Source organism: Caenorhabditis briggsae, assembly GCF_000004555.2.
Source record: "Caenorhabditis briggsae complete genome, chrII, whole genome shotgun sequence".
Taxonomy (NCBI): Eukaryota; Metazoa; Nematoda; class Chromadorea; order Rhabditida; family Rhabditidae; genus Caenorhabditis; species Caenorhabditis briggsae.
The window spans coordinates 2,394,320-2,404,540 of NC_013486.2; the positions used below are offsets into that span (position 1 = coordinate 2,394,320).

Consider the following 10,221-nt stretch of genomic DNA (forward strand, 5'->3'; position numbering starts at 1 on the left):
TATTTGGTTTTTGAGTTATGCCCGTTTTAAGCAGCTCTTCATCTGATAGTGAGGCGCCATTGCCCAAGGCGTCCTAGCTTTGACCGCTTGTATCCTACTTGCTAATTTAGCTATCAAAATGTTATCAACTAACAAAATGTGTAAAATTTTAAGATCTTCATTTTACTATTAAATTTTTGTTTTTAACTTTTCTAGTTTCCAAGATAAATACGTTTCAAACGACACTAAGTCTGAGGTGCCCTGACGCCAGGCACCCTAGCTTTGACCGCGCTCATTTTCTCAAGTATTTGAGCTATCAAAAAGTTTTCAACAAACAAAATGTGTAAAGTTTTAAGATCTTCATTTTGTTAGTCAGCAGTTTTTATCTAGCTTATTTGGTTTTTGAGTTATGCACGTTTTAAGCAGCTCTTCATCTTATAGTGAGGCGTCATTGCCCTAGCTTTGACCGCTTGTATCCTATTTGCTAATTTAGCTATCAAAATGTTATCAACTAACAAAATGTGTAAAATTTTAAAATCTTCATTTTGCTAGTTAGTAGTTCTAAACGAGCTCTTTTAGTTTTTTAGTTATGCACGTTTTAATCTACTCTTCGGGTGTGGTGCCCTGGCGCCAGGCGTCCTAACTTTGACCGCGCTCATCAAGTATTTGAGTTATAGTATTTGAGTTATCAAAAAGTATTTGAGTTATCTCAAGTATTTGAGTTATCAAAAAGTTGTCAACTAACAAAATGTGTAAAATTTTAAGATCTTAATTTTGCTAGTTAACAGTTTTAAACTAGCTTATTTGATTTTTGAGTTACAATCGTTTGAATGAGATCGGATTTATCGACGCTTCAAAAGTAACGCCAGAAAGTGCGCTCACTTTGACCGCGCTCATTTTCTCAAGTATTTGAACTATCTGAAAGTTTTCAACTAACAAAATGTGTAAAATTTTAAGATCTTCATTTTACTATTAAATTTTTGTTTTTAGCTTTTCTAGTTTCCAAGATAAATACGTTTCAAACGACACTAAGTTTGAGGTGCCCTGGCGCCATGCACCCTAGCAGAACAAAATGTGTAAAGTTTTAAGATCTTCATTTTGTTAGTCAGCAGTTTTTATCTAGCTTATCTGGTTTTTGAGTTATGCACGTTTTAAGCAGCTCTTCATCTTATAGTGAGGTGCCATTGCCACAGGCGTCCTAGATTTGACCGCTTGTATCCTACTTGTCATTTCAGTTATCAAAAAGTTGTTAACTAGAGAAACGTTTAAAATTTTACGAAATTCATTTTTTTAGTTAACTTTTTTTAATTGGCTTTTCTGGTTTTTGAGATACATGCGTTTCAAGAAGCTATGTTTTTGTGACGCGGTAACTTTGAATCAAAATAAACTTCTAAAAATATAAGGATCTTTTTGATATTCACTATAAAAACAAAAACAAACTGACAGGATTTGTTTCAAAGTCACCAACTAGATTGTTCCATTAATCCCTCTCTCTTTCTATTTCAATCTCTTTCAACTATCCAAATAGAGGAAAAAAACGAAACCAATTTTATATTTTCACTCTCTCTCTCCCTCCCCACCTCTATTACTTCCTTAAATGATTCGTCGTGTTCGTGTGGCTCTAAAGTATGTCATTTCGCTTTTTCGTCAATTCTCTACTCCACGTTTTCTTCTTCTGTCGTCGTTCCCACTCATCTGAATCATTGCAGACACGCCAGTCCCATCTATGCTTCCGAGAAGAGCAATTTGATGCCTTCGCTGCTCGGCGCGCCGAATAATAACCGCCATCGACTCGTCTATTTAATATTGTGTTTTGCGTTTTTATACTTTTGGAATCGGAGGGAGCATTTGTATTCTGAGGAGAGTAGGAGGAAGGATGAGCAATTGGAATTGGTTCAGAGAGAACATGCAAGTGTGTTGGAAAAGTTGAGAGGTAGGTGGACTACGTATCTCGAGACCCCGAAAAGATTGAAAACAACTATTAATTCATAATAAAAGGTCTTGAAATTTCACACATTTTTTTAGTTAGCAACTTTTTGATATCTCAAATTGCAAGAAAAATACAGGCGGTCAAAGTTAGGAAACCTGCTGGCGTCCTGCAAGTGGCACCTCAGCCGAAGACCCTTTTCAAACGTGCATAACTCAAAAACCAAAAAAAAAATAGATAAAAATTACAAACCAACAAAATGAAGAAAATCAAATTTCGCACATTTTATTAATTAACAACTTTTTGATACCTCAACTAGCAAGTAGGATACAAGCACTCAAAGCTAGGACACCTGGCGCCAGCGCGCCACAGACAAATAGGCGCTTAAAACGTGAATAACTCAAAAACTAAAACAGCTAGTTGAAAATTACTGACTAACAAAATGAACTAATTTTACTATTTAGCATCTTTTTGACATACGGGTTGTCAAAGTTAGGACACTTGCTGGCGCCCCACCGGGGTAATCTTGGGGGCGCTTTAAACTTAGCGCCTTTTAAAACGAGCATAACTAAAAAACCAAAAGAGCCAGTCAAAAATTGTTCACTAAAAAAAATAAAAAGCGTTCAATTTTACAAGTTTTGTTATTTAACAACTTGTTGATATCTTTGATAGTAAACAGGATACGGGTGGTCAAAGTAAAGAGCCACAGACAAAGAGCTGCTTGAAACGCGCATAACTCAAAATCATAAAAGCTAGTGCCAAATGTTTGACTGACAAAATGAATATCTTAAAAATTCACACATTTTGTTAGTTAAAAACTTTTTGATAACTCCACTGGCTGTTGAAATACACCCATTTCAAGTTTCCCTGTACTATGGATGCACTATGCCAAAGTTTTAATCAGTTTTAACCGTTTTTATCTTCTGGACCAGTTGAGTTATCAAAAAGTTGTCAACTAATAAAAAGTGAGAAATTTTATGTTCTTTTTTTGTTAATTAACAATGTTTAACTATCTTTTCTGGTTGTTGAGTTATACACGCTTAAAGCGGTTCTTCGTTTAAGGTGCCCAATGGGCCACCCCCAGTAGGACGGCAGCAGGTATCACTTGAATCAAGCAAGTTACCAAAACTTTCGCTAACTTTTCAAGCTCCTTTCATTAAAAATTCATTTCAATTTTCAGTAATCTGGCTGCACAAGAAGAAAATCGAATCCGACTCCATTGCTCATAAAACCGAGTTGGAGAAATTCAATAGTAAAATCAAGCTGAAAGACTCGGAAATCTACGGGTATCGAACGAAAAACGAGCAGTGCAAACGAGAATTGCAGTCGTGTCATAATGTGAGTCGTGGACTAGAAAACGCATAGGCCATCTTATAATTTTCAGACTGATGATGGTGCTAAGGAGCCTCCGAAAGCCGACGCTTCCGAAGTTTCGGGTCTAAAACAAAAAATTGAAGAAATGCAGAAAAAACTCGAGGAGCAAGAGAACAATAGTAACTCGATGGCGGCGATTTTGAAGGTGAGGGACTAGAAAAAGCTGGGCCATGAGCAATAGAAAATTCATTGGTTTCAGGAAGAGCTAAAGCAGTGTGAGACGAAAATCCATCAATTGACAGGGGTAAGAAAATTAAAACTTCAAAAAAAGATAAAAGTTAGGAAGAAGCTGGAAATTGTTGACCATAACCATAAAGTGATGGATCGTCGAAAGCGAGTCCGGAGAAGGTTGTGGTCGGTTGACACGACCATGGTGTGTATGGGGACATGAATGCGTTGGGGTACATGTTGGAAGCGGCCGTGGAGAGGAGTTGCTGAAAAAATTGAGATACAAGGGTTTGCAGTTCAGAACACCAATTTTCAATGGTCCGTTGTTCAAATCATGATATTTTAAATTGTGAAAATTCTAGAGAATTGATTTTTATATTGTTGAAATTGTCAGAAAATCTGCTTCAAGTTGCAATTAGTTTCAAACTTCTAGGTTAATTTTGAGGCGAGATACAGGCATTTGAAAATCGTTGTCGGCGTCTCTTCTTAACTTTAAATGGCCGTAACTCGGCTTCTAGAAGGCCTAGAAATTCGGTTTTTGAAGCAAAAATATCGCACGGAAATTCTTCATCATTTGATACCGGCAATGACTGACTAGCTCATTTTGAAGTAAGAAAAATTTCCCAACCTGCTGCTCAACAGTCCTTGAATCCGTTGTCATCTGACCGAGACTCGTGAAGAAGCTAGAGCTCGAGATTCCTGGAATCAACGGTTTCATCTCTGCCAATCCGCCATCTTTGATCAAAGAAGATTCTTCCGAAGGGACCGCTGGTATCGGGGGCGGAGCCACAAGAGAGGTGTCGAAATGGGTGGTTGGGATGGTTGGGAATGTGTAGAGGGAGGTGTCGAAGGTAACGGATGCCATGGAAGAGGAGCTCGTGGAGTTGGATGATGGATCGATTGGGGCTGTTGGGTAGGGGAACTGGAAATTCGATTTGGAGACATCGAAAACATTCCTCTAGAGTGCAAAACCCCGTGAATTCTCAATTTGGATGTATTTGAGGTCAATTATCTCAGTTCCTAAAAAAGAAATCAAATGGCTGCCAACTGATGAAATGTTGGTGATATTATGACAAACATTTTATCAGTTGACAACATTTTGATATCTCGTTGTAGCAATTAAGAAAATTGATCTCAAAGATCGCGTTTAGGGTAAGCTTCTATTATGGTATGTAAAGTATAAGCCACTTACGCTTATTTATCTCGGCTCCTGAACGAGATATCAAAAATGTGTCAACTGATAAAATATTGATGATGTTATGACAAACATTTTATCAGTTAAAAATTTATTCATACCTCTCACGGGAACTGAGATAATTGAGATTAAATTAGCTCTAGGCTCACCTTGAAAAACTGAAACGCCTCCATGGTTTGAATATTTTGTGGCCATTTCAATCCGTTGAAAAATGGAATTTGTTGAGGCAGAAGGGCTCCTTGATCCACTGCCGAATCCGGTGTTTCATTGTTGTTGTTGTTGTTCGGATAGCCCATTTTCGAGATTCCCATTCTTTTGACTCGCCTGGAAAATTGAAATTCGGGATCTTTCAGAAGATTTTCCTAGCAAAATGTCAAAGTTCCATGTTTTACTTTTTTATTTGAACTCTGAATTAAAAGTAAAGAATGCATTTTGAGACAAAGTTTTGAAATTTTCTAGAAAAAAATTCCAATTCAGACCCAAATCTTGAATTTCTGGTAATTCTGAATTCTTGAATTTCTTCAATTCCTAAAACCAACCTTCTTTTAAAATTGCCATTATCAAATTGTGGTGCGTTATCAGCCACCATTTGCCAATAATTGCCTTTTCTATCATTGGCACATGATTGCCCATCTCTTGCCTTTTTGACAAAACAGTCATTTAAAGACAAATTATGACGAATGCTGTTCTGCCATCCTTGTTTCCGTTTCGCATCACAATCACGGTAATAAGGAAACTTCGCTTCGATGAACTGCAAGAAAAATATTTGAGCTGAAGTTCGAGATTCTAAGAATCCTAAGAATCCTTTAATTCGCCGGAATCCTAAACTCCAGAATCCAAGGCTATTTTTCCCCCATTTTCTTTCCTCTAAGCCAACAAAAAAGTTGATGTGTCAATTCAGATTATTTGGTTTTGTTTCTAAATGTTATGGGAGAGTGGAGGTACCACCGGGAGGGACCAATTAGTCAGCATCATCTATATAAGGTGAAAATTATGAGTCAGGAAAACCAAAAAAGAGGAAATGGAGAAACTAATGGTTACTATAGTTCTAGGGTTACTGTAATTTCTAAAAGTTACTGTAGAGTCAAGTGGATCCTGTCATAAATAACATTGAGTTGCTGTTAAACAGAAAAAAGGTTACTGTAGCAGTGAACAAAAGAACTGGTGAACGAAATAGCATGGGTTGCTGTAGTGGACTTACTCAAGGAACTGAAAATTTGGGATACTGTAGAATACTGTACATTTTGAAAATAACAAAATATTTCACATTTACAAACACAAAACGATGAATCTCTTGGAACTTACTGTTTTTCGGAAATTTAGATTTCGGAATTCTGAAAAAGCGGGTTTTTTTGATTTTTCAATTTTTATAATTTTTAAAATTTTCCAGTCCAACTTTGGTGAAATTTCTAAACAATACACGTTATGATTACTGTAGGTTCAACTGAGACTCTACTGTAAGCCTGGACTACGGCAAGGTGTTTCCAAAGTTACCGTACTTTTGGGGGTCCCTGTAGAGTAGCGTCGATGAATTCAACATCATTTTTGGATTACTGTAGGCTATCCAGCATCTTCTGTAGCTCATCTACAGTAATCCCTTTGGATTTCTTATTACCGTAACCAAGGATTACTGTATTTTCTGAGTTTCCCTCATTGTATCTTGCCATAAGTGGCATTAACGTAGGCTGTCTACAGTAACCCTATAGGTAGATTCCATGTCCTACTGAATACGCTACTATATTTCCAAAGTTACTGTACTTTCTGGGGTTACTGTAGACTACCTGGTCATCAGCACCGTGATACAGAATTTTCCTTTAACACTATTGAATAACTGTAGGCTCCGTTAACCCTAAGTCATAAGGTAGTTCCTAACAGGCTACAGTAAACTATGGTAACCTACACTAACCTTCCAGCTAGATTATAACTCAAACTGAACCAATACTATTAATCTAAAACCACTTATCGACAGTAACCCATTTACAATAATCCGCACAAGCCTTAGAAAAAAGCTAGATTCGATGTCCGAAGACGCTACAGTAACCGGTCTCTAAATTGATATATCATCACATGGGTTACTGTAAGTCATCTAGAATCTACAGTAACCCATCTACAGTAATTCCCCTACCTTATAAATCTGATTCAACGTCATTCGCTTATCAGGCGATGCTTCAATAGCCATCGCAATAAGTGCCACATAGCTGTACGGTGGTTTGTCAGTTGAGTTTCCCTCTTGTCTGAAAACAAAAAAACAAATTTAAAGAAAAATAGAAAATGTTTAGAATTTTTTATATTGAAAAATCTTTTTATTTTTTCAATAAATATTACAAAAAGGTGCCCAAAAACAAAAAAATATGGAAACTTACACAATATGAAATGGTAGATGTGTTTGGTGACGTGTCATTTTTCAGAAGAGGTCCCAAAAAAGTGTTAGGACCTTTTTAAGGGTTGGTAACAAAAGTGGGCGGAGCTTAGAAAACGTTGGTGTCGGAGGAAAATGTCGCTCGGGGGAAGACACGGGAAAAGCTTCTGACATTTTCTGAGCTGATTCACTCGAGAGGGGGAAAAAGAAATGGTAGGAAAAAGGGGGAAAGAAGATATTTTGTAAATATAAAAAATGATTGAGGAGAGGGAAAAAAAAAAGTTTTTGTATTTTTTACAACTTTTTTTTGTATTACAGGGAGGAGCCATCGAGCACTATACGCAAAATGAAACGGCACATTTTCAAAGGGTACAGAAGGTAAGAGTTATTTTTTCAGAACTTCTAGGAGGAGTACTGCAGGTTTTTGTCGTTGAATTCCTGAATTTCTGAAATTCTGAAATTCTGAATTTCTGAATTTCTGAATTTCTGAATTTCTGAATTTCTGAATTTCTGAATTTCTGAATTTCAGAATTTCTGAATTTCTGAATTTCTGAATTTCAGAATTTCTGAATTTCAGAATTTCTAAATTTCTAAATTTCTGAATTTCTGAATTTCTGAATTTCTAAATTTCTGAATTTCTGAATTTCTGAATTTCTGAATTTCTGAATTTCTGAATTTTTGAAATTCTGAATTTCTGAATATCTGAATTTCTGAATTTCTGAATTTCAGAATTTCAGAATTTCAGAATTTCAGAATTTTCGAATTTCAGAATTTCTAAATTTCTGAATTTCTGAATTTCTGAATTTTCAAATTTCTGAATTTCTGAATTTCTGAATTTCTGAATTTCTGAATTTCTGAATTTCTGAATTTCAGAATTTCAGAATTTCAGAATTTCAGAATTTCAGAATTTCAGAATTTCAGAATTTCTAAATTTCTAAATTTCTGAATTTCTGAATTTCTGAATTTCTGAATTTCTGAATTTCTGAATTTCTAAATTTCTGAATTTCTGAATTTCTGAATTTCTGAATATCTGAATTTCTGAATATCTGAATTTCTGGATTTCTAGATTTCTGAATCTCTGAATTTCTGAATTTCTGAATTTCTGAATTTTCGAATTTCTGAATTTCGAATTTCTGAATTTCTGAATTTTCGAATTTCTGAATTTCGGAATTTCTGAATTTCTGAATTTCTGAGTTTCTGAATTTCTGAATTTCAGAATTTCTGAATTTTTGAATTTTCGATTTTCTGAATTTATGAGAGTTTGTCAAGCCCTCAATCCCCATTTTAATTCCAAAACCTGCCAAAATGTTGGTCAAATTTCAAAAACCACTTCTTATCCAATTTTTCATGTCATCATTAATCAATCAATCACTTTGACTGTTTCACTTTTTATAATTTATCATTATCAACAGAAACCTTAAAACTTATCTAAACCTGTGATAGATAAAAACGAGGGAAATTCCAAATGTTTCCAATCTGATAAGAAAAAGATAAAAATTGAGATCAAAGGTCTGTGAGGATTTCAAAAATTGACTAGGTACCTTATGGGGCATGGTACCATACCCTTAAGTTTCCCATAGTTTACAGATAAACCATAACCTAGCTACCTTGTATCATATGTGTAAGACTCAAGGTACCATATCGGTCACCGTATAGTTTTCCATAGTGCCCAACTACCGTAGTTGGTACCATTTTTGGTACCATATGGGTAAGATGGAAGAAGTTTCTGATAATGCCCATGGCTTAGAGTTTTACCATAATCTAGGTATCATCTAGCTTCATCACTCGGTACTATGAGGGTTTGAGATACAATGGTTACAATGGTTCAAGGTTGCACCATAATAGCTATTATATTTGGTACCATGATACCATATTTGGTACCAAGGTATCATATGGTTCACCTTCTGCCTTATACCATATCGGATTTGCTGTAACATTGAGTGCCTCAAGAATACCAGGTACCATATGGATCTAAAAACGTACCATGATACTATAGTCTACCAATCTAAATCTATGGTTTTCAGGCTAATGAACCATTATTCTTCGACCGAGGCAACATTCAACATCATGTTCCTGACAAACTTATGATGGGAAGACAATTAGCCCAAACGCTGGAAGAAGTCAAAGCGAAGAAAATGGCAGATAAAGAACAATTGGATAAACATCCAATGGATAGAGAGAATCAGGGTGAGAAAAATGAGAAAATTGTGGCCCCAATCACGGTTTTTTTTTAATTGAAAAAATCAAAATTCCTAATTCTGAACCTCTAATTAAGACTTACCCCGTATAGTTTAAAAATTCGAGATCTTCATACTCAAAATAATACACTGTTTCAGTGGTGTCCATTGCTGATAGCATGATCTCTCGATCCCACTTATCGAAACCGCAAATCTCTGGTTCGCTTTTGTAGGAAAAGTAAAATTATGCGACTGCTTGTCTGTCTTGTTGATCCGCAGAAAAAGAGAAGACGTCCTTCTGACTCTCCTCCCCTTCTTCTGTCGTTTGTATATTCAAATATACCTATCTGACAAAAATAACATATTCAAGAGAAATTAGAAATTAGTGAAAATTGTAGAAACCAAGTTTTGAAAGTCTGAAAATACGCATAAAAAAGAAATTCTGAAAATAAAATCTACTTTTGAAAATTTCGTCAACTTGGAAATTCTAAATTCCGAAATTAAGAAGTCTAAAATTCGGAAATCTGGAAGTTTCAAATTTCAAGAACTAAAAATAATGCGATCTCTAGAAATTGGAAATTCTGAATTTCCGAAAGTCTGAAATTTGATGAAGGTTTGCAAATCTAAAAATGTCGAAATTCTGAAATTCTGGAACTGAAGGAAACTCGAAAATCCAAAAAGCCTAGTAATTCTAGGAAATTTTCGAATATTCGAAAATTCAGAAGATTCAAGAGTTTCTGGATAATCTGAAATTCGAGAAAATTCTGAAAAATTCAACATTTCAGAAATTAAATTTCTCTTAATTTAAAGTCTTGAGGAAAGTTTCAGAAATTCAGAAATTCAGAAATTCAGAAATTCAGAAATTCAGAAATTCAGAAATTCAGAAATTCAGAAATTCAGAAATTCAGAAATTCAGAAATTCAGAAATTCAGAAATTCAGAAATTCAGAAATTCAGAAATTCAGAAATTCAGAAATTCAGAAATTCAGAAATTCAGAAATTCAGAAATTCAGAAATTCAGAAATTCAGAAATTCAGAAATTC

At 35.2% G+C, this 10,221-nt stretch overlaps 2 protein-coding genes across 2 annotated transcripts in view; one reads left to right on the plus strand and one right to left on the minus strand.

The window, feature by feature from the left end:
* Positions 1-2,684: 2,684 nt before the first annotated feature.
* The window catches only part of CBG03677, a gene marked incomplete at both ends in the record, with an annotated part of 9,919 nt that continues 2,382 nt past the window's right edge, over positions 2,685-10,221 (plus strand). The window contains 5 exons of the mRNA XM_002629908.1: positions 2,685-2,712; positions 3,087-3,244; positions 3,291-3,425; positions 7,321-7,380; positions 9,027-9,224. Coding sequence (XP_002629954.1) covers positions 2,685-2,712; positions 3,087-3,244; positions 3,291-3,425; positions 7,321-7,380; positions 9,027-9,224 — 579 coding nt within the window. The remainder of the gene's footprint in view (positions 2,713-3,086; positions 3,245-3,290; positions 3,426-7,320; positions 7,381-9,026; positions 9,225-10,221) is intronic.
* On the minus strand, positions 3,559-7,044 carry Cbr-fkh-6 (the record flags this gene model as incomplete). Its single annotated transcript, XM_002629909.1, has 6 exons — positions 3,559-3,714; positions 4,077-4,370; positions 4,793-4,967; positions 5,183-5,394; positions 6,769-6,877; positions 7,007-7,044. 6 exons carry the CDS (start codon positions 7,042-7,044, stop codon positions 3,559-3,561), a joined length of 984 nt encoding a protein of 327 aa, XP_002629955.1.